The 25,557-nt window shown below is 42.2% G+C and overlaps 1 protein-coding gene across 1 annotated transcript in view; it reads right to left on the minus strand.

The window, feature by feature from the left end:
• The window catches only part of MED13L (mediator complex subunit 13L), a 1,083,173-nt gene that overhangs the window by 253,976 nt on the left and 803,640 nt on the right, over positions 1–25,557 (minus strand). The window contains exons 8-10 of the mRNA XM_086943260.1: positions 19,218–19,377; positions 18,311–18,406; positions 5,925–6,659 (exon numbers count right to left, since the gene is read on the minus strand). Coding sequence (XP_086799386.1) covers positions 5,925–6,659; positions 18,311–18,406; positions 19,218–19,377 — 991 coding nt within the window. The remainder of the gene's footprint in view (positions 1–5,924; positions 6,660–18,310; positions 18,407–19,217; positions 19,378–25,557) is intronic.

Raw genomic sequence — 25,557 nt, forward strand, 5'->3', positions numbered from 1 at the left:
GATCAAAAATCTTATGAGATAATTTGAGTAAAGGACAACAATGTGATATGATCATGTTCAGAATGTGGGAAAAGATAAAACAAAAATAATACAAAAAAACAGGATAGTTTATAAAAAGCTAATCATGTGATTAAGTTATCTGCTATGTTTGTAGGAGGATGGTGCACAGGTGAACAAAGAGGCTAAATAATGTTGTTCTGAATTTACTAGAGGAGTTTTAGAGGGCTGTCCATAAATGGTGATGGACACGAGAAGATTAAATCAAGTTGATCTTTATCTTATCTTTCCAATTAATCAACTTATAAAAGACAAATAAGGTACGTACCTTCGGTACCATGCTTTGTGGTGGATACTTCAGCTAAATGCCGATTCTTCACCTTGCAAATCCACCCCAGGCTGGAAATTTTTCATGCAACAGGTCCTGGGTACCAGCAGGTGTCACTATTGACCAACCCACTACAGAAAGTAATGGAATGGAGCGGTCTCTCAACACTGATGTACGTTTTACACATAACTTCCATGCCTTCAGACAAGGAGTGACTGACGAATTGAGCAACAATGTCCTTAACATAAATTGGGACCTAACAGAAGTTCACTCCATAGAATTGGGAGGACGGTAAGCAGTGAGGACTTAGCAATTAGAAATAGTATCTAAAAGACAGCACTGCAGATCATAAGTAACTTGTTCTTCTGCTGGCCGGGTCTAACTGGTAATTCCTCACCTTTTGAATAGGTACCAAAGCAGAACCAGCAGTCTGAAGAGTGCATTTTACATTAGTAAGTCCTGCAGGACAGAACTAGCAAAATGAACCTTCCTGTGGACTCGAGAACCGAGACAGGTGTACATGGTGAAGGTATGAAAGGAAGCCCATGTGTTGGCCTGGCAGATATCCAACACAGAAACGCTACTGAACAAGGCCATAGTTGCAGTCTTTCACCTTGATGGAATTAGCAGCAACGTCCTCAGGTGGCTTCTTCATGGACAAGTTAAAGAAGGTAGTAGATCACAGATGCATAAACAAAGCTTGCAGCTTACTGATAGAATGTTCAGACAATATCACAAGACAAACAGTTTTAAGAGTCAATCTCGGGGTCAAAAGGCATGCAGATGAAACATTTAAGAACCAAATTATTAAAAGGCACAGATGGAAACATGCATGCGATCCCTTAAAAAACAAAAAACAATCGGTGACTTGAATAAAGATAGCTGAACAGTAATACCTGCAGAGACCAAAAGTGTTCACAAATAACTCTCAACAGTGCCAACAGAAACAAATATTGCCAGGCCACGGACAAAACAAACAGAAGCAGACCAGCTAACTTAGTCTGTAGACAGGCAATGTATTTGCTTCTAGCACCTGATCACAAACTTAGCCCAAACACTGGAATAAATCGAATTGATGGAAGAGTGACGCACTGCTAGAATCACAACTATCCATTTCAATAGCAGATCAAATCCACCCGCTTCCACTGATTAGAAGTGTACATTGTGGAAGTTTGAATGTAGTACCCTGCTCTGTTGCTTGGCCAGATTCCTGCCTAAAGCAGCAGCTGAGCCCAGTCCCTTCTGACCATGAGAAAACCACAAAAAAATGGCAAAGGCAAAATGCCCAGAGTCCCATTGAAGATGAAATCGGACTTGCAGAGAGTCCTGGGGGAAATTTTAGGGTGCAAAAGGAGTGCACAGAGTATTCCCAGCAACAACGAAAGGCTCACTAGTCAAAGATGTTTCTAACCACCTCCGGGTGCCCTTCAAGGTCAGTAAGATGAAGTGTGCCTAAAAATTGAATGTGTGTCTGAAATACAACTGGTGCTCATGTAAAGCAGTCTAATTCCTTTGGGCTGAGTTCAAGCTATATACAACTGCAAACAAAAAAAAAAACCTAATTCACACGCCCAGCATAGAAGGCAAAAAAGCCTTGTTGGTCCGTTGGAAAGCATACAATGCCAAAATGTTGCATTTCTGCTCCACCTGAAATCAGAGGCCACTGAACCCCACCTCAACCAAAGGCCTCCCTACCTAGAACTGATATGGGCTATTACCACCATGAGGTATGGATGGGGCAAGGAAAACAGTCTGCCACAAGTTAGGTTGGAATTCTTCATCAACACCTAAAGGTCCCGCACTGCCTCATCTGAGAGACATAGGTTCTCCAAGAGGCATACCCACTGTTGGGAAAATTGAGGGCAAAAGTTCCACTGCAAGGACTACGTGTGCCACTTGGCATGGAGCGAGCACCAATAGGATGCACAAAGCTAGGAGACTAAGAAGCATCAGAAACTTTCCGGATGGAACCAAGGCACAAGCCCCAAACATTGGAATCCTAGCCTGAATGTTCTGGACTCACTGCAGGGGCAGGAAAGGCATTTAAGGGCACAGTGTACAGGATATCCCCAATAAAGGGAACACTCTAAACAGGCTAAATATAGGATTTCGACGCACTGATGGAAAATCTCATGATACACAGCAGCAAACACCTTTAGGTAGTCCACCAATGAATTTAGTGAAACTGCTTTCAGTGGCCAATAATTGTGGTGTGGCAATAATTTTTTACGCAATCTGCAAAAATGGGCCGCAAGCACGGACATCACCTTTGTAAATATATGGGGAGCCGAGAGGCAGGACAGTATATTGGTAGTTGTCAAACCCAACAACAAACAAGAGGAAGTGTCTCTGAGGCTCTAGGAGGAGCATATGAAATACACATCCTGATTGTCCAAAGACCTTATCCAATTCACCAGGACAGACCGGACAAGGACCAAAGTCAGCATCTTGGACTTGTCCATCATTAGGAAGCAGAAATTGGAGGTCTAAGATTGGCTCTAGTCCCTATCCTTCTTGGACATCAAGAAGTATAGGGAGTAGTACCTTGTTGCCTTCTCTGCTTTAATGACTATTACCAATTTGGTGAACAGCATCTAAACTTCTTTGCTCAGTACTGCAGCATTATCTGGGGAAAAAAGGGGAGGGTTTAACCCAATTGAACACCCATCAGATCCATTTGTCTGGAGTAACTGTGCATTAGTCAGGCAGACAAAATTGGACTGTATCTCTTACCTGGCCCAGATGAACACTGGACGAGGAACTAAAGTGGCTAGGTGACTGCCATAGCAGACAAGGAAGGAGAAAAGCTACAGAATAAGCTGGTGGCCATGGTCTCTGCTACCACCTTTCCCTTTGGAGCTGCTAAAGATTAAGTAGGCTGCTAGAAATGATGAACTGGCTGCCTCTGTGAGTAGTCCAAACCAGAGAACAACGCCAGAACGTATGGTACAGCTGGCAGAATTGGTTTTCAGGAAAGAGTAACCTCAGTAGGGGGCAGAGTCCGCTTTCTCAACGGAGAGTCTTCAGCTGTCAAACAGACACAGTAAATTCTAAGGGCACGCATCCAGGCATGGCCTTGAATAACCATGCTGGTGCCCATGAAACAGCCAACATAATCTGTGGTGATGAGAAAGTTCCACTAAATATATGTGGCCACGCCATGACTCAAGAATTGTCTGTCAGAAAGTAATTTGAAACTCCTCAGGAAGGGTGGGCAAAATATTGCTTGCATGCCCCAGGGTGCATACGTGTAATGATTCTGAAGATACACAATTCAAGGATCTAAGGGGCAAGCTGGTGGAAGAGAAAACCTTCTTGTCAATGGCTTCAATTTGTTGAGATTCTCTGTGAGCAGATGCAGTAGGAAAGGAGTTGGGATTCACCTTACTTATGGATGCTTGAATGAACTGGATCTCCAGTGTCTAGAACAGAATTAAGAAGGTTGGATCATCAGTGACTGTACTATGGCTTTGAGCAACTGGCCAACTTCCTGGTGGCGCTCACCAAGATTTGGCATAGGCTGCAACAACAGCCTTTGTTGGAGCCTCATTGAAGGGCAGCAAAGGGTTAGAAGTGGCAGGGCCTGGCCACAAAATTTCGGTAAGAAAATTCACCATAGTCTCCAGAGTAGGCAAATATAACTCCAAGATCGCGGTGGCCCTAAGAACAACCTGTGTGAAAGAAGTGCTCTCCTCAATAGAGGGCAGATGTGCCCGGATCACTAGAAGTATGATGTATATTGTAGCATCCGTATAGTGAGCGGGGAGCCAATTGTCTGACAACATCATTGTTTTGGAGAACATGTTCTAGCTCTGGAAAGCATCCAAGTCAGATCTCAAAATTGCCTCCAGCTTTCAATGGTTCTAGTGGCAAGGCTGGCATGACTGGAGAGTCTTCTCAGGTCATGGGCTACACCTAATTAATCGTAAAGGGTTACACCTGAGATATCTATTTATTTATTATATAAATGTATAAAGCGCGCACAGGGTCTCCCGGCACTAAACTAGTGCAGAGAACATTAGGCAACAGGCAAGAATAGGAATCAAGCCAGGTCGCTGAAAAGCAGAGCCTTCAAGCACTTACGGAAAGCTAACAGAGAATGACAATTCCTAAGATCAATTAGGAGAGCATTCCAGAGCTTGGGGCCCAGGTAAGAAAAAGAGCGACCCCTTATACGAACAAGTTGAAAGCTGGGGACTGAAAACAGTGAGAGGCTGGAGGATCTCAGCTGTCGAGCGGCGCATAAGGTGTTACCAATCATTGCATATAGGAGGGAGCAAGGCCACATTTGACCCAAAACGTGTAACAAAGGGCCTTGAACTCAATGTGCTTATTGACTTCAAGCCAATGGAGTTGGTGGAGCAAAGGAGACGAAGAGGCGCATCTAGGCAGATGGAAAAGAAGACGAGCAGCTGCATTTTGAATGACCTACAACCAGTGTACTGAGAATTTGTCTGCACCCAGATGCAGCACATTGCCATAGTCCAGCCTGGATATCACCAAAGCCTGCCGAACCGTTCCCTGCGCTACTGGTGTAATTGGCCAGATGATTTTTTTGATCCATCTAAGAATAGCAAAACAGGATGCCATAACCCTGAGAAACATGGTTGGTTCCAGATCAGAAACAGGGAGTCAGAACTGGAACCATCGCCTTTCACGCAAAGGGTGGCACCAAACGGTCAGAACAATCATTGACATTGGCAGGGGTGTGGAAAATGGAAATAATTGAAAGAAAAAGCATTGCCAAGATAAAGTACTGGCCCCTATGCCCGGCACTGAAGTCCACTTCTTTTTAGGCAGATGTGCACATATGATCACACAAAACATGTCACAGAGTGCAAGAGACCAAACAACTGAAATGGACTGAACCACTGCACCATGCTGTACACAGCGGTGTGGGGAACCCAAATCTAAATTACAACTAAACAAACCAACGAAAAAAAGGCAAACTAAAAGAACCTTAATATACTTGTGTACTTTGTGTTTATGATTTTCATTTTTTCAATTACATTTTGCTGGCAAGACATTTGAAGTGATCGCTAGCCCAGACCTAAAGTGATCCATTACAAAAACACTATCTGGAAAACATATAAAAGACCTAAAGTGATCCATCACAGAACGTAGATTTTTCCTGAAAGATCAATCACAACAAAATACAGCAAACCATAGTGTAACATATATACACCCTGCTTAACATCCGCAGGCACATAAAACAGTAAGAACCCTAAAGTGAATGCTAAATGGTAGGTAACTGTTTTCTTAAGTTTAGGACTTAGTTATTCACCAACTATTCCCTACACTTGATGACCGTATTGTATAAAGACAGATTAACTGCATTTTGTTCCACTTGTGAATTTAACACTCACGAGGACTGTAATGTAGGGCAATTCTACCAAGTGCCTGCTACCAGCGAGCACAAGAAATTTTTAAAGAATAATAAAACATTACAAGAAGCTTGCTATTTGTCACAGTTTAACAGGGCTGACATTCTGTAGCTCCAATCTGAGCCACTGAATCTTAAGTTTCTATGGTTTAACACTATGAAATCAAACAAACACAAGATGAAGAGGTTGCTATGTATTACACACTCAGCTATTACCTTTTCAGTGCAGTACTCTCGGTGTTGATGTCCTCTCCAGTATCAAGCTGGTCTTTCTGGATTTCGGGTGGCCTGAACTCTGGGTCATGGAAGGTTGGTAGTCTGTAACCTTGCCACCTGGACTCACAGTTCTGTTCAATCACACCACTGTACAAGGTAGTCTCACTGACCTCTGCCATTAAGGGTAGCCTTTGGCCCATAATAATCGTACTTTCATTCAGGCTGGGCAATGGTTGAAGTTCGAGGCCACTGGCATAGAGTGCTGGGTTCACTGGAACAGAAGTATGGTCCATGCTTTCTGGCTCTTGACTTCGTGGCTGTGGACTAAGTGTGGGAGGTAGAGGTGAAACAGGAGAGCCTGGAGAGTCAACAGAATTAACAGAATTTGGATTTAGATGCTTAGTCTGATTGTCCGGGGGGCTAGACATTTGCTTGGCATACTTTCTGGTATTTGGTATTTCCAGTGAGTGGTGGACTTCTGCAACCCCCAACTTCTGGCCCGTTGGATCCTGACCCAAGCACAAATCTTCCCTCACAGGTGGCCGATGGTGAAATGGAGTCATACACTTCTTCTGCAACTTGTCTGCTTTTTCCTGCCTTTCAGTGGTTTTGTGCTTGGGAGGGCCTATTGGCAAAGAGGATGAGGAAAGAGGTTGTCCAATGCCAAAGGAGGGCTGCAAGATTGCTGGTGGACGGGTATTGGCTACTGCACTACGCTGCTTGTGAGCCCTGTGTCTTGAGAGAAACAAAGAAAGTAAGAGACATGGATTAAAACACTTTACAGACCCAAGAGGTAATCACAGAAGCATTTCTGAACATTTTAAAGCCAGTGATGTAAAAATAAAAGCGAAATAACTAAGCAAACCTATGAAGCACTGAAATGCGCTGACTTATCAAGCACAACGGATGCATTTACCGTATAAGTTTGAAGCTTCATTTAAAAATCAGCAAGGTAAAATTATTAACATTCTTCTAAGTAAAAAAAAAAGGATTATGTCACTTACTATGTAAATGTCCGTTCATCGTATGTAGAGCTGTTCTGTATACTCCTACAATCTAGTATTGGGCTTGGACTGTTGCAAATTGTTTTTATTGGAAGTTGTCTTTCGATTCACAAGGTTTCCAGGATTCCTACTCTAGCAGTGAATTACATGGGCACTGACTCCATTGTTAGATTGTTTCCCGCACAATGGGTGAGAGTAGGTATGGATTAGTGGGTAGGATAGTAGCCATGTGTACGATTAAAAATAAAAGTAAGTCCAGGATATCTGCAGCAAACACTGGCTTTGGAGGATGTGGGTGGCGCATGAGAATCTACAGAATTACATGTGACAAACAGATGCTTACAGGGTAACAAAATGTGTTCTTAGTACGCATGGCTGTAGATACACAAGTTCTGCAAAGATTGGAAAGAGGTACTCCCCTAAGCAATAACTAGCCAGTGGATGGTGCTGAGGTCTAAAACAGAGTCTTTAGGACAGTTTGACCTACTCCACCCTGATGCCAGAATATTCGCATGATAATGCTTTACATAGGTGTGTGAAGTGGGCATGTGGCAGCTTTATAGAGGTCCGGTATGAGTATATTCCCAAGAAAGGCCACAGTGGTTCTCTGATTGTAGGTAGAGTGGGGCCTGGAGAGGGCCGGTAGGGTCCTTCTGGCTTTAAGGTAATGGGTCTGGCTATATTTAACAATACACCTGGCTATAACTGCCATCGATATGGGGTATTTATATGGGGCTGTGCAAGGGGCAAAGGCAACAAAGAGCTTTGCTACCGAGTCAGGCAGTGTGAAGACTACCAGGGGCTTTATTGTCGGTTAAAGTGGAATGGGGTGAACACAACATGGAGGAAGTTGGGGTTGGTTCTAAGGACATCCTGTCATTTTGGACCTGGGAAAAAAGTCCTAGTAAGGTGAGGGCCTGCAGTTCACAAATATACCTAAGAGATGTTATAGCTACTAAGAAGATGAACTTCGTGGATAGAAACTGCAAAGGTCACGAAAAAAGCGAGGCCCCATGAGTCTGGTGAGGAATGATTCTAAACTTGTTGATGCGTCCTGCTTAGCGTGTCTGCAAAGACACTATCCCCCTTGGAGATACTCTGCCAGGAAGTGTAACCTGATAGATCAATAGATCACCCAATGCCAAATTCTCTGCAGTAGTGCTGACAGCTGAGGAGTGTGTTCCGCCTTACGTTTGTATGTAAAACATGCCCATGGTCTTGTCAGTCTGCACAAGGACCACCTTGCCCTGAATGTTTTGGAGAAAAACTTTGAGGGCTAGTTGTATAGCTACTAGTTGCAGATGGTTGATGTGGTGACTCCTTTGATGAGTTGCCACAGACACTGGACTATGTCATTACGATGAGCCCTCTCTTACCATAGGTTTGCATGTTATGTGTCTGTGGTGATGTGTACCTGCTAAACTGGGTCTGCAAATCGCCTGCTGCTCTAAAGGTTGCTAGTGTCCTACCACTGTGGAAAGTGATGCGTACTGGCCCTTATCAACACTCGAACTTCTCAGTGACTTTCTACTTGTGACCAGTGTACCAATAGGCACTCTTAAATACAGTGCGTATGAAGCCTTGTATGAGGGACTATTGATAGGAATAAGAGCATCATACCCAGGGCGCATTATTATTGTTCAAATTGTGAGAGGACGGAGTGTCTGAAAAAGAGGCAGTAGATGTTACTATGCCGCTACTCTTTGGTAGTTTGGGTCAGATTAGCCCATGAGTCATTAAAGATGGATCCCAGAAAGGGTTGGACCTGAAGTGGGTGGAGGTGGGATTTGGTGGCGCTGACTGTAATCCCCAAATTGTGAAGGAACGAGATGGAGGTTTGGGTGTGGATTAGATATCCTTGTTGCTTGAACTCGTAATTGGCCAAAGTAGAAGAAGTTAGTTCACCTACTTCTGAGACATTTGGTGAGGACCCCTAGGGCTGTGGTAACCCCGAATGAGAACACTTTGACCTGGTATGAAGTGTGGTAGGTAGCGTAGATGAGCTGTATGTATGGAAATGTGAAAGCAGGCGTCCTTCAGGTTTGGTGAAGCCATCATTTTGTGTTGATGCTGCAGAGGAATTACAACCTGTAAGGATACCTTATGGAAATGTTCACAGAGGATGTATCTAATGAGAATGCTTCAGATCGAGGACTGGCCTGAATGTGCATCCTTTTTGGGGAGGAGGAGGTACAGGGAGTAGAGGCCTTTGCCCTGGTGTTGCGAGGGCAGGGGTTCTATGGCTCCTATGAGAATTAGTGCATGAACCCCTTCAAGCTTTAAGGCAAGGTGTTCAGGGCACAGGGCGTGTGTGTGTGGCATGGGACTGAAATGAGCTTGAGATAGCAGCCATGCTCTATTATGGATATAACAAACTAGTCTGTGGTGATCTCCTCCCAGCAGGGGAGTAATCTTTGGAGCCTCCCCCTGACAGGTGGTGCGGTCAGTGGGGATGTGAGGCAAGTCAGTACTTGGAGGAAGAGGCCCCAATGGAGGGAGTACCTCTGCCTCAACCCTTGGAGCTGTTGCCTCTGAAGATGCTGTGTGTGTGTAACCTTTACTCCCTACTTGCGGTGGGACTGTTGCTGGCACTAGTGCGACTGCATTTAATTAGGGAAATAGCCTTAAACCCACACCTTCTCTGCTGCCTCCAAAAGCAGACAGGTGGTCCCCATCATGGTGAGGGAACACCCATAGCCTTAACAGGTTCAATATCCTTTTTATCTTTTTCAACATTTCATCAATCAGCAGGATGAAAAGGTGTTTACCATCGATGGGAAGGTTGATGAGAGGTTGTTGGACCTCTGGCTTGACACTGCCAAGAGTGGCAGTGGAGGCTGACAGAGGTATTCACCCCCCTGTCAGCTTTATCAGCTGAACCCAGTGTGCACCTAACAGTGGCACTGGATACTGCTTTCGCCTCCTCAACAATCTCTTCTCCTCTCTTACAATATTAGTGGGGGAGATATTGGTGTCAGGTCTCCATCAGTTCACATTGTTGCTGGTCAGGACACAAAAGGGGGCCTAAGGAACTAGCAATATGCGGCAGCGCCATCTGCTACTCTCTAGCCAGTGCCATAAATTCACTTACTCTGCTTATCAGGAAGAGAGGTGTCGCGTGTGGCCCGAGTGCCTGCTCCCTACATGGAGGTGAAGACAACCAGCGAGTCTGGTGGGACATGACCCCTGAAATAGAGGTTAGCAGAAGGCCTATATTTTTTTCTATCCTGGGGGTTACAACCTGGAATTTTACACCCTCCATAAATATTCCTGAGGGCAGTTTTTACCATCTCCTTTAGCATAGTGAGAAAGTGGGCGTAGCGCTCAGTTCTGGAGAGGGTCTCCATCAGAAAGTCATCATCCTACGGGGTGACATACATGTCCACCTTGTGGCTGGCAGCTGCAGGATGGTGTGCATCATGTTATGCAGTCTGGTCCTCTACAGGGGGAAGATATAGCAGGAAAATGGCTATGGTCAGGAGAGTCCCCTAGAGGCTCCACGTCATAGCCCTCCTAAGGATCATTGGTGGGGTGCAGGTAGACTGGTGCACCAAAGAACTCTACTGGAGGGTAGGGGCTAGGGAGATCTCCATCTGCATAGGACTCCGGCGACTTCTGAGAGGGAAGTCATAAGAGGTGAGGGAGTAGTAAGTGGAGGAGGTGGAAGAGGAGAAGGAGGAGCTCTAACAGGCTTTTCTTTATGCTTCTTGGAGGCACCAGGAGTGTCTAGTGCTGGATAATCCAAGGAGAATCTGCACTTTTTGGGCAAAGGCTTTTGAGTAACAGATTTTACCTGTGCAGGGACCGATGATGCGCTGTTGCCTTTGAGCCAGCTCCTGTTAGAGCTTCTCAAGGATGGGCCTCTCAGACTCGGCTGTCAACCGCTGATGACACTTTTCGCTTCAAAATTTGGGCACCGACGTGTGGCCCTTAAACTTGTGGCCCGATGGGGGAGGGGTCGAGTCTGAGCTCAGACACCTTGTCTAAGTGCCGACCAGAGGCTTAGGGTAGAAGCGCAGCAGGAAGCAGCGGTATCTTGTGCAGAGGGCTCAATGCCGGACCTCCAAAGGCCCAGTGCTAGGCTTCAATGTGTCTTTGAGGCTTGGTTGTCAACTGTCCTTGAACGCACCTTGCTTCACTTGGACTTCTTCCTCTTCATGCTCTAAAGAATCAGATCCAATGATCTCAGATATGGGTTGATGGGGCAGTATCCTGGGTGACTCATGGAATTTCTCCTTTTCGGAGACAATCAAGTCTTGCTTCAATGAAGATGCTGGTCTTTTCAGAGGATGTTCAGAACATTTTGTTGTGGAACCATCATCTGTTTCTCTGCTGCTGAAGGCTCTTTTTGCTCCTGAAGGCTGAGCAACAATTGCAGTAGATCTTGTGTTTTAGACAGGCCGAAAGTACAGACAGTGTGAAGGTCGACCCAGGTGTACTTTGAGTGGCACTGAGGGCACCTCTTGAAGGACGTCCATTCTATTACGCTCAGCGTGTCTTTATTGTTTGGTGTCAGTAGGGAAGATGTGGAGCCCCGAAGGGCTGGGCACCCAAGGGCTGGGAGGCCCAGTTCTTCCACAATGATGTCCAGATCGGCTCGAGTGTACAAAGTAGAAGGAACAGCAAGCACAAAGTGGAAATCTTCACGGTGACTGGAAGGGAACAAGAATCTCCAGAACTGTGCCAGTCCGCTTCGAATGCATCAAGACAGGGGAAAATACTGATGAATGTACGAACCACAAGGCAGAGAAAACCAATCGAACAATGGGTCATACCCATGCGAGTGCACTACTAGAGGATTGGTCACCAAGACCTTGAAACTCAAAAGACTTCTGAGAACGAAAACAAGTTGCAATAATCCGGCCCTAATACTAAATGGTAGGAATATGCAGAGCACGTGTATCTGCAGCCACACATGGTATGACCATAAGATTTAAGACTGCATCCATCAGTATCATGGATATAATGTTGTGGTGCAGTACAGCAAATAGGGCATAAGTACATTTAAAGCATTAAACATGAACAGAGAAAACGGTATAGGTGAATGTAAAAACAATTTATATATTTTATAAATCACAAATCTTGCAGAGAGGGCATTAGGGTCCTATATGATGCATAAAAAACAAATACAAAAAGGATTGTAACAAAGCAATATGTGTAAAGTCTAAAAATACATTGATGATACAAATATCTGACAGCATTAAAACAAGATAAAGAGATGATACCTAGGTGCAAGGGCCGAGGCTGCCACACATTTTTTTGCAACAAGCTGTTGAAAAGGCAACTATTAGTGAAATCAAAAAAATTAATGGGCAATACGAACTATCTAGGAACAATAGTTCTAAAAGTGAGAACCTGCAGTGGAGAAAGCAATGGTGGAGAATTTTCAACTAGAATACCTCCTTACTGAGGGTTCTCCTAGTGGCTCTCAAATGCTAATGTTTCTTAGCCAAAAGTTTAAAATAAAATAAAGCCAAAGAGGAAGAAATCTATCAAGGGCAAGAACTTTGTTTACACATAGGGATTTCTTTATCTATAATTGCAACCACAAAGTGCCCTACCCAAGACTTTTTCCCTCCAACTTTATAAGTCACTTCATAGAGGGTGTGGGAGAGTTTGCAATGATCATAAAGACTTAATATTTGGTAAAAGGGAAGCACAGACATAATAAGCAACCATGAACAGTAAAGAAAGATGGATCAGTGTTCTTTTTAGAGTGATGCCAGCTGTAAAAGAAAACAAACCTCCATGAAAACCGGTGTATTGCAGATGGTCCTATTTTGAAATGCAAGTGAGTTTACAATAGGAAAGTGAATTTTTCTCTCCTTATCTTGAAGTAAATAGAAGTATTCCAAAAGTATTATACAAAAAAACGAACTACTTCACAAAATGAAAAGTTGCAAACTCTAATGTCCAGCTGTGAAGATTGCTTCCTGTGTAATGCCTTCCGACAACTCTTTGCAAGAGCACATCGGGCCACTGGTCCATATCCTGTGGAAATCATAGTCACTGGGCAATTCTTAAGTTTCATTTGCCTCTAGCTCTTGGAAAGTAACATCACTCAGTATAGTAGGGGCTTATAAGGATCTTGGTTCTCCTAAAGAGAGTGTGGTTGAGCACTCATGAGGCAATGACACTTAAGATTGCCTGCAATCTGGTAATGAATATTGTTATCGTTGAGTGACAAAGGTGAAGTAACACTGATGTGAATGTATCTCTCCTTGGGTGGCTTGGTGAACCCACCATTTTCTTTCTGCAAAACAAATGGGATAATTCTGGAAAATACTGATGGGAAGCTCGTTCTTTCTTTCCTACGACTGCCACCCCTCGTGATTTCTTCATCTGTGCTCAGAACGCCAGAAAGCTGTACCAGGTTAATTTTAAAGGGAATACATTTAGGTTCTAGATAGAACAATTCATGACTGGGTAGCAGTATTAAAACTCAGTAACCTTGCAAACCTGCAGTGGCTAGTATTTCAGTCCTGCATGATTTCAGCCTTTTTTTGTGAAGTAACTTAGTATACTAGCTAAATTTCCTGTCTGTCAAGTAATCATCCCAACATCACCTTAATATGGTATGGGACCAATGTACAGTGAGTGGTTCAGCTCTTGCCTAATTCTCCCCTGGTATGGAATCGAAAACACATTCATATGAATATCACTTTCTGATAATTTATACTAGCATTAAAAAAAACATGAATTAGAAGCATCATCCAATTCAAATTATGTTGCTTTTGACCTTCAAAGCTTTGTAATTTTCTTAAGTTGCAAGTGTTCGTGGAGAAAGGGGTTTCAGTGTAGGACACCATGCTAATATTTTAGACTGCTGAAAGAAAAGAAAGCTAGATTTCACTGTCATTCTTTTAAAAAATTGAATGCAAAAGAAGCAGAGGAACATGTGGGATTAAAAATGGCTAATGAAAGTTACATTTTAGCTTTGGTGGTCAGAATACAACAAAAAAACAGGAACCTTGTTAGAACGTTATTTTAAAAAGGAGGCGAGCCAAAAAGAGAAGAAGCAGGTGGGAATTGTGTTTAGGAAAAGCAGTGAAAATATACGGAAATCCTTTGGTATTAGTTACGTTATTAGGTATTAATGTTCCTGGAGTTAAGGCGTCACTGATCTTACTGCCCCAGGTGGGATTAAAGTATCATTATTCTGTTATAGTTCTTAGTAGGACTTTCAGCCTCTTTGTCCTGTGTTTTAAGAGTGGCACCATTAAAACACCTTTTTCTAGTATCATTGATCCTTAAACTCAACTTTGGGGTGTATTTTTTAATTCCAATTATCGTGCTACTCATCCTTGAGTAATTAAATGCATTATACATCTGGTATCCAAAGCTTTCTCAGTAACGACATCCTCTCCTAGATGTTGCTCTTTTTAGAGTGTTCTCCACTACATAAACTCAAGACCTTGACCAGTCTTTGCTTTAGCTTATAGAATATTATAAGAGCAAGCAGCCCACATTCCTGTACTTCAGGAAACTGATCTGCCACGAGGAAGACCGAGTCTGAGTGCAGATGCTCTTGAGGTCTATCAGCCTTAAACTTTACTCTTTGTGCCATGAACAGAAGGAGTTGAAGGTTCTCTGACTGGCCGCCATTACATTTACGGTTTCATTCTCTGTTAATACCTGGCTTTTTGCAGCCAGCGAGATTACCTGTTGGGTTCACTGTTGTTTGAAAAACGGTTCTGGCATTTGTGAATATTTCGAAGCTTCTTTTAGCAGGGTCTCATTTTCGTTTCACAGTATTAAACTTACTACTGACGTGTTGCTCTAGGACTGCTTTGAGAGTTGACAGAGGTCTGTGAAGCCATTTCCTGTTTTAGTTCTTCCTTATTTGCAATTCCAACAACTTTTAGCGGGCTGTGACCCATAGTCCTGCTCCATTTGTTACTTTGGAATATCCACCTTTGTTGATTTTATTGTTGGGAGATGGAGGAAATTACCTGTCGTGGAAATATGGACAAACCTCTCTTGATGGATGTCTTGGATACTGATGTGGCAAATATGACAAATACAACATTTCTTTTCCAGTTGTTAACAAAGCTGAATGTGAACCTCAGATACACGAAAGAGTACATTTTTTTCTTGATTTCTTTTCTATGAATTATTAATCTGCAAAAACGTTCATTTTTAATTCCCTTTCTCTCTCAAGCCATTTGGTTGGCTTTTTAGCCTAGGGGCAACATTACTGGACATATTAGTAGTAAGAAACGTGGATCTAAATGTTAACCTCAAGAAACTTACTAGAGTAACTACCAGTTTCTTCACACAGGCACTGGGAAAGGAAGGAGGGCAAGTGCTCAGAAAAATACCATGACGCTTGGCTTCAAGTTCTAGAAACTTCTATCTATATGTATTGTATTAACTTAAAGACTCAAAACTAAGACAGCTCTGGAACCTCTGATGTAATGGTAGTCTTAAAGGGGATCATGTGATGATTGAATCTGAATTAACAGTTTAAATCTAGTAAAACAGACATTATGCTGTCAAACATCAAATTAACTTAGACCGTGGCCTCTTAAATTTGGTGACATGCCACTAGTATGTCCCCCTGTGAACACCCTGGGGGTTACATTTCGTGCACTGCATTTGCAAATCAGATTTCATTGGTAACAAAAGCTTGACAAATGAAGTATACAATTTGGCAAACTGTATATCTATTCTACAAACTTCCTCAAGAATTTATTTTAATTAAGGCAGGTTTTTTCTAGACTGATAGATCACCCTGTTATTTACCTGAATATTTTTAAAGTTTAAAATGCAAGGTTTGCAGAACTGTGCAGTATTTGGGTGGTCTAAAAAACTGAAATCCAATTGTACTTGTTGATTTCACGTTGAAGTAAAAAAAGATAGCATAACAGAAAAACTACAGACAAATATCAAGGGTAGCACAATGGAATGCTTTAACACAAACTTCATGATATCACCACTTTTTCTTTAAAAAAATTGTTAAAGGTTTATTTTGGGAACGTATTTCCGAATTCAGCAGTACAGTATGATTTGTTTTTTGATTTCTTGTTTGTTTTGTTAGATATAGATATATATTATAGAATTACTCCAAAGCACAAGATCGATGGGTAAATAGATATATATGTGGTACTTTGGAGAAATTTCGTTTAGTATATGTGCTTCTTACAAAGTAATAAACACAAACAATACGAATGGGACCTACAGATCACCTGTCATAAAGATCAAGGGTTATGATCAAGCCAGAAAACGAATGAATGATATAAGCTCAGGTCTACACATCAAATATATTTCTGAAACAAACCTTATTTGAGGTTTTCTGGCGTAGAACTAAGCTATACTATGAAAGTACACAGTGTAATCTTAAGATTGGATCAATGGCATAAATCGGTCAGTCATTAAAATGAGTAAGAGGGCATAGCTGCATATCAAACATTCAATACGGTAATTTACTGTCATATTAGTAGGACTAAGAGCCTATACTAACACTACTTTTTTCTCTAATCACCCCCTCAGTCATGAAGATCTTGCTTGTTGTTTTCATCCGGATTTTGCAAACAGTACCCCTGCATTAAGTTAGAAAGTCAGAGCTAAAACCACGAGTCGCTAAAATATTGGTAGCCACACAAAATGGATTATGACCTCACAGGACAGGTGAGAAGGAATTTAAGTCTCTCCACCTATTCCAAGTAAAGCAGAATTAGTCAACAGAAAGAATCAATTTTAGCAAACTGAATTGCACTGGTCGAACATATCACTGCAGCCCTAAGGAGGCTACACTGTCCAATAATAACCTCCAGCAACAAAACCCAGACTTACCCTTGTTTAAAGGCCCGGGACCAGGGTTCGATCCCCGGCGCGGCAGGTTTCTGGACCAGGGTCAGCGGACTCGATAATTCTCTCGCCTCGGTGCCCACTCTGATCAGCGATCACACTCGGCAACTCTGGGCATTAGCTTGCCTCATCTTCACTAATGGCCCCACCAGACCGTCGGGGATGCCTGGTCTCACCCTGGAGATACCCATTAAGGGACCATCTCTCAGGGAAGCCAGGAAGGGTTTCGCAGCGGTCGAAGCGCCATGGGACCCTCCGGGTAAGTAGTGCGCTATATAAATGCCTATACATACATATAGTCCTACTACAAATCTATTGTCCTAGATGAAGCAGTCTCAATGTTACCCAGGATCAAGATTAACTGAGAGGCAGTCCTTCCCCTTACTAGATTAAAAATGGGAATCACTGGCCTCTTCCTCGTGATGAAGCACTTTAGAGAGAAAAGCAGAAAAACAAGCTTCTTAAGTAGTCAGAACGTTTGCTTAAACCAAAGTTGTTTGATCTGAACTGTGTCAAAGGCAAAGCAAAAAGTCAAACTCCATAGTCATATTTAGATAAGATGCCGATTATTCAGTACTGCATTTGACATGCTTGTGATTCTCTCAAATAAAAAAAATAAAAATAGAGTATCAGATAATTAATTGGCTCAATCCAAGCACATTATAAATAATAGAAAGTCTAAAAAAAGGAAATTAAAATCTAAAAGGCGTAAATACTCAGGAATGCCAACCTATGAAGGCAACACTGCATATGCCAGATAATTCACAAAATTGTACACAAAGTCCTGGGGATTCTTTTAACTCCGTACTTGGTTCATTTTGTGAAACAGCCACTGGTGCTTCGGCGACATGTCCCCTGATAAAGGTGGAACAAGATCAGGGATCAGAATGGAGGGCCAAGTCCAGTCACAATCACCACAGCAAAGGAACCCACTCCTAATCACCTAGGGAGCAGTGAAAACAAAGTTTATGCTGACAGTGTCCAAACTTATTTTAAATGTTAGTGCCCCATTGATAACTGGCTGCTGTAGTAAGCTGACGGATAACTGAGGCTCATGATTGTCAGCATTTGCAGCAGAGCTGTTTTACTGTCAGGGAGAGTAGTGAGAGTTCAGTAAGGCTAAGACCTCAATTCAAAAAGGTAGTCCTTTGACTGGTCCCCAGTACGATCGGCTCACATGGATATAGAATTAATTTGCTTTTGTCTATATTTATTGTAAATAGTTATTTTAATCCTTCTGGGGTAACCACTGTCTGAGTCTCAAGGTTGGTTCTATGCAGCCACAATCATTCTACATTTCCAGCTAAATCTAAAAATTGTACCAGAGGCTAGCATTAATTCAAGGAGCAAAACGGATTTGCAACCAGCTGAAAAGAAAGAAGCCCCTTATTTCATACTGGACTGCAGGAGGAACAATAGGATTAAGAACTGCACACATAACCAGAAAAGAAGAGGGCTCAAGAAACAGTGCATAGAAAACACTGAGAAATTACTTTTTGAAATCATATACAATACAATCATGGCATATGAGTGCACAAGAATTCCCATTGCCTGCAAGTTAGACAGGTTTACCTGGCGCATGAACAGGAGGCTCTTTGAGCTGGATCTACAAACTCCCAGGATGAAATGCTACCAGGAGCATCTTCATCATGATTTGGAGTACATAGTCTGTAAAGTAAAACAAGTATTTTTAAAAAGAGTGGGAGAAATAAGTCAACATAACTGTTAAAAAAGCTTCTGATATACATTACTCGTGACATCTCACATAAAGCCATGTCACACACCAAGTGAACACATTCTGGATAGTCCTCTTCCATACTGAAAGTATTTTTAAGGTTCCTAGAAGGATCATTCACTTTGGCTGAGCAGAGGGAGCTACTCAATAGGCAAAATGATATTCATAATACAGTACATGGTAAAGACTTTTTTGTGTATAAACAAAACTACAATTACATTTTAACAATGAACTATGGGCAGCAAAGCATTCTCGGAATAAAGTCTCATCTTCATGAATTCCCTGGGTGACCACTTGAGACATAACACCTTTACCACTTTACAAATGCACTTAAAACACGAGAGAGGGAAGGGGTGAGGGGGAGGGGGGAGGAGAGATAGAGAGAGAGAGGGGGGAAGGAGGAAGGGAGAGCGAGAGAGAGAGAAGTAAGCTTCATGACGGATTGATATTGTCACAATATTATTTCTATCAATGCGACTGCTACAATAAATCAACTTAATCGATTTGAAACAAAAATGGAAAGGGTGAAGATAAACATATCATGCGGCCCTTCTCAGTCTACTGAATTTAGGTACGATGACTCATTAAGCAGAAGGCATTATAAAGGGAGCATGCTCAATCCCTTCTGCTTTCTCTCATTAATTTATTTACACAGGTGAAAGAAATTCCCTCCAAGGTAAACTGCACCCACGTGTATAAGAATGGCCCAGACCTCAAACTGTAGGAAGAAAAGGAATGCCTTACTTTGAAGGACGGCGGTGGAGGATACATTCCTTCCAAACTCTGTGGACCATATTACTCTGAAGTTTCTGAAGAGTCTTCTGTGACCTCTTTGGACTTTGGACGGTCCCTGTGTCCTCCTGGGCTGACAGGTGGCTAATAGCTGGTGCGGCCCCGCTTTCCCCTGATAAACAAAGTGCATATTTAAATTCGCTGTTGAACTTTCTTTCCTGCTCACGTAATTAAATAGCATTATAACAAATCAATGTTAGGTGGCACTGTCATTTCACTTTCAAATAATTGCATGGTGTCATTGGAAATTAGGATCTCGACCCACTTTTAGGCAAAGCCAAAGTTGTTGCTGAGCAGGTCTTAAGTTTCTCTCTCTTTTTGCAGTTATTCTGAGATCATTTAAGAAACAGCTATTTAAAACTACTATTACATTCAACAGTTTAAAAAAAATTGCATTCTATATAGACTGTATGGGGCAGATAGAGGAAATTTAAGATAAAGCAGGTTTGAAATATGAAAGAATACCTGAGATATTTCTTAACCGTGTATACTGAGGATGGACTACTTAATTTTCAGCTACCTCCTGTTAAATTCATTAATGTCTCAAGAATTTCTGAAAGTCATACAGATGCTCTTTGCTAGTACATGCCTCAGTAGAAAAGGACTGAAAAGAATAGGGACAACTGAAAATTAAAAACAGGTATTTACAAATCAAAAATGAAAGAAGCAATAGAGCAAGGAGTTTTAAGCTTTCCATCTCTATTCCAAGGAAAGGTTAGTTATTGACAAGCAGTAAGATGGCTCGAACAACAAGAGAGCCCTAATTCACTTGCAGTCAACAATTACCTTGGAGAAGCTGATGCATTATCAAGAAAAGGAGACAAGTTTGATTAAAACGTGTGACAAACACGTTACTTACCTTCAGTTACAACTTATCTGATATAGATTTTATCTAGCTGCCGATTCATTACCTTAGAATATTCCTAAGGCAGAAGAATGGATACAAACGTTTGAGTAGTACTCCTTAACGGCAGTGGCATCGATCCGCTCTGCGTTGGCAGAGTAGTTTGTGGAGTAACTATACAGATGCCCCTGCGCGCGCAGACGTCAGCTACTTTCGTAACTTTGCATGGCAAGAGCGCAAAGTCGCAAAAAGAACGGACACATGGGTGTGAAATACTAAGGCACCGCAAAGGATGTACCCTACACTGTAATCAGATCGCAGAGGTTAGGCGGTCTGTAAGGAATTTGAGGCGAGATAGTCTCTACCAGATAAGGAATTATCAAAAGTAAGTAACAGGTATATCTGATGGAGACTTCTAGCAGCAGATTACTTACTCAAGCAAAGCCTCCCGGAGCTGGGTCTGCGAAGCAGATTTGAACCAGAAAATCCTGCTGGACCAAACTGGCTAAACACCTGCAATGAAGGACCTTACTGTCCAGACAGTAGTGCTTTGTAAACCTGAGCAAAAATGTCCATGTTGCTGCCTGATAGATTTCCAGGACAGGTACTCCACAGGTTAATGCAGTGGTCGCAGCCTTTGCTCTGATGGAATGAGAATGGAAGCCCTTGGGGTTTGCTTCTTAGTCAATGCATAACAGATCTTGTTTCAGAGTACTATTCATCTTGAGATGGTCCATTTCTGCACGGACTTCCCTTTCCTGGCTCCTGTGTACCCCACGAAGAGTTGATCGTCCACCCGAAACTCTTTTGTGTGATAAGGTGAAGCGACAGCACTCTTTTTGGGTAAAGCCAGTAAAATCTCTCCTCCTTAGAGGGGTAAGAAGGAGCAAATAAGGTAGGGAGGGTGATGTTCTGGCTTACATGGAAAGAAGTCGCAACCTTCAGAAGGAAGGAGGCACATGTGCTGAGTACCAGCTTGAGGGATAGAAAGTGATATACGGAGGGTGCACAGCGAGTGCCTACAATTCGCTGACCCTCTTGGTGGATGAAATTGCCACTTGAAAGGCAGTCTTGATGGTCAAAAGACAAAGAAAGCAATGGTGCAGAGGTTCAAAGGGCAAACACATTAAGAAAGTCAGAACATTTAGATGCCACGATGAATGGCCGGGGGGGGGGGGCCCTCATTGTTGAGGACTGACTGATAAGGGCAGTCAGTAAATGGCCAGTCCTTTCTGACCATAGGAGCAACTGCAGACCATTGATACATTTCCTTTGATGTTTGCAAAAAAAAGGGAACCAATTTGCTGCCCTCTTTCCTTGTAGCTCACACAAAAGCATAATGTTGATAGTGTGTTGCAATGAAATGCACCACTGGCATTGCTACTTTTGAACCCTGCGTTATACTTTTCATTCCTTCAAAGCCTGGAGTTTTGGGCAAAGAAGGATTTCCAGGGGTGAAAAACTAAAAACATTGTCAATACATTGGGCCCCTTGTAAGCTATATGCATGCACTCAAGAAGGGACTGTGCAGTTTACAGAAAAAAGGCACAGAGCTGTTTCCCAGCCTAGCATGGGTAACAATCACCAGCAACAGTCACTAAAGAGTGTTTCTCTGATAACATCTGCTGGGTTTTGAAATGTATGGATACATTCACTGGGAGGCACCTTCAAACATAGGTCCCTTCTGGTATACAAGTAAAAGATTATTTGGAATCAGACACATTTTCTGCTGGGTTTGCACTGCTCGTTTGATTTGAACGAGTGATTCTCTAGTCTAGACACTTTCAGGCAGCGGACAGAAAAATATTTGCAGATCTATGTAAAGCTGCACACCTCCTGTAAGGTTTGCTAAACCCAGACTGGCTCGTTCATCTTTTGGATCAATTTTAAGGTGGAACAAATGATGCAGCTCCACTTTTAACAGGGACAGAGAAGTGCAGCCAAGGTCTGGGGTGTCACGTTGGGGGAGGTTAGGGTTACCAGCGGTCTCAGAACAATATTCATAACCGAAGATTAGCATTCCAACCCTTACCATTACAGAGGACAAAGCAACAATACACGTGCTACGGTGCTTGCATCGACTTCTACGTGTGACGCATGGGAAAGGGTGGGATCTAGGCCTGTGAATGAGGGACGGCTGCTCTCACACAGGGAGGGGGGACTTCAACGCCCTTAAGCATGACGCTTACAGCATCACAGGCCTATACTAGTGGATACTGCCATAGTCTACAATGGCAATGACTCATTAAGTCTGCCTATAGATCCAACAAAATCCTACATATTACGTCTCCTCCGCTGGTTGCCAGAATTTGATCCACCTGCAACTTAAACACTCTGATTTTTGCATGCGCTTCCTGGGAAGCCTCCATGTGTAAATATTTCATTTTGAAGGAATACTGAAATAAGCATGCCTTCTCACTGTGACTAATTTAATTATAAAAGATGTTTGTTTTTGTGTTTGGGATACTATGTCCAGAATGAACGAATTCTGTAAGTATGCAATGAGCAATGGTAAAACATTTGCAATGTAGTTAGCCCACTTGGGCCGTAGCAGTGATCAAATATGCAATAAAATCAATGCACTTTATTTCATTTATGGGCATATATATTGGTAGTCAACAAGAAGCACTTGTAATTGGTCATAAATTTAAATTATGAAGTAGCCCACTTGGTCTGGATTGGGTGTATAATAGGCACGGCATCAAGGCACTTGGTTTAATTAATGTGTTCATATATTGTCATCAAATTACCACATTTTTTATGGGAATGATTATCATTTATGCATAATATACAGTTCTGAGTATCAAGGACCCCCTGTATAAAAGTACAATTCCTAGGACATGGAAAATATGCAATTGAAAATAACATTCCTGGGCAATCAACAATTTATCACAGTGGAATAGGTTATATGCAATAATGAAAATAATAAGAAGAGCTCAGTGTAACTAACAAAGGAGTATTCAACCATTTACTTTAATTATAACAAACAACTAAAATTCATTAAAAAAAAGGAGACAATAACAAAATACTGTTAAAAAGACATCAGATTGTCGATAATACATAATACATTTCAATGCTGACAAAGTTGTAATTTATTCAAACACAGTTGACCTAATGTATTAACAGTTAAAAGTAGCTATAAAAAGTGGCAATTAAATCTCCGACACTCGTTTCGGTGCCAGCATCGCCTTTCTCAGGAATAGCCACTTTCAACCTGTAAAAAATAAAAAATGCACTGCGCATTCATTTTCTTTAATCAACAATTTTTTCATGCTAGTAATCCTAATTCATACTGGTGATAATATACGTGCCTTCACTCAGACACCAAAATACCAGAACTAGAAAGGCCATGGTATGACAATTACAAAGATAAAAAAAGGAAAAAGAATAATAATAATAATATTTAACTAGATGTAGACAGTAGAATTAGGTAGACCCTTTTTCCATATTGGTGCAACGGAGTATAATATATATATTTTTTATCAGCTAACTTTTCGCAATGTCTGATATGGTTCTACCTCTGATTGAAGCCGAGGCATCATATATTATCACCAATATGAATTTGGATTACTAACATGAAAAAATGGTTGATTTAAGAAAATGAATGCTCTGTGTATTTTTAATTGTTTACAGGTTGTCTGTGGCTATTCCTGACGAAAGCGCAGCTGGTGCCGAAACGCACGAAGATTTAATTATTGCCACTTTTTATTGTTACTGTTAACTGTTAACACATTAGGTCAACTGTGTTTGAATAAATTACAACTTTGTCAACGTTGAGAATGTATTATCGACAATCTGATGTCTTTTTAACAGTATTTTGTTATGGTCTCTTTTTTAAACAAATTTTAATAGTGTTTGTTATAATTAAAGTACATGGTTGAATACTCCTTTGTTAGTTACACTGATCTCTTTTCTTATTATTTTCATTATTGCATATAACTTGTTCCATTGTGATAAATTGGAGATTGCCTAGGAACGTTATTTTCAATTGCATAATATACAGTACCATATGCGAGCAGTAGGCAGAAGATCGCTCTCTGATTGGTTATAATCATGCTGTGATTTATGAATATACATTATTGCCAAATGTGAATTGCAATGATGTAATGAATTACGCAGACACATTGAAAATTATAGGGCATAATAACCAAACATATGAAAACATGCATTTTACATTTGAGTCAAAAGTCATTTTTACTATATTGATGATGGTTAAATGGGTATAAAAATGAATCAAAATGGCGCAAGTCATGTGACCAAGGCCACAAGTGATGGCTGAACCGCATTATGGCGGATTGCCATTTTGAACAATAAACATACTTGAATCAAAAATGTGTCTCTTGCTGAAAATGTTGAGGCGTGAAAAATATAATACAATTACCGGTGAAATACTTACTTTTTTGTAATTACGTAGTACGTAGTAAAGGCATATTCATGGAAAAAAAATTGTAAAGACGCATTTGTTGTAATGTTCCGGCCTCATTGTAAAGGCTATTTCCTTTTGAAAAGCCAGTGGTTCTCAGCCAGGTGTGGCGCCACAGGGCCACCTACGATTAAAACGCTCTACCCAGCGAGTCAGTTGTGTAAATGTAAATGTACATGTACATGTATTTATATAGCGCAAATCGCCCACATCGCAGGCATCTATGCGCTTGCTTAGGGAACCCGTCCTGGTATTCCCCTGTGAGATACCCCGGCAGGGTATCCACAAGGTGAAAGCCAGGCATCCCGCCGCGAGGGGCCGTTGTGGAGATTAAGCAAGCTATTGCCCAGAGTCGCAGAGTGTGAACCCGTGAGTCGAGTAGGCACCGGAGCAAGAATTATCGAGTCCGTGGAATTATTGAGCCCAACCCCCGTCGGGGCGGGGAATTGAACCCTGGTCCAGGGCCGATCTCAGCTTCCGGGTCTGCCGCCTCTAACCCCTGAGCCACACTTCTCCACGTGTACACTCCATATCGTATGGTTTACTCTTCTGCATCTCTCCCGTGAGCAATAGCTTGGGAGTGTATTGCTTGGGTTCCTCCTAGACCATAAACAGCACTTGCCCAACTGATTCCAAATCGTATGGGAATATCAGCTCAAAAGGCACAAGGTGTTCACCAACCCTAGTGCTCCCGGCTGAAGTACCGCTGTCAAGACATTCGTCTTGACTGCCAGAGAGGATAAATAAATGCCAAAGACCTCAGCCGCCCTATGCACCATCGGAGCAAAAGAGGCTCCCCTCCTCCATAGACACAGTAGGAGAAGAGACGAAGCCGGTGTACTGTGAGGTGCCTAAGCTATTGGGCTACGCCAGATCCTCATATCAGTTGTCCTCTGTCTCATCCTGGTGATGCTTGTATCCATAAGGGTACTCAGACCCCTCCCATTCGTCTGGCTCTCCAGACTGATCTGAGGGGCATGGTCCTGGTCACCACCTGTACCTCTGCATGTCAGAGTCGGAAGTGA

This window comes from Lissotriton vulgaris, chromosome 11 (genome assembly GCF_964263255.1).
Source record: "Lissotriton vulgaris chromosome 11, aLisVul1.2, whole genome shotgun sequence".
Lineage (NCBI taxonomy): Eukaryota > Metazoa > Chordata > Amphibia > Caudata > Salamandridae > Lissotriton > Lissotriton vulgaris.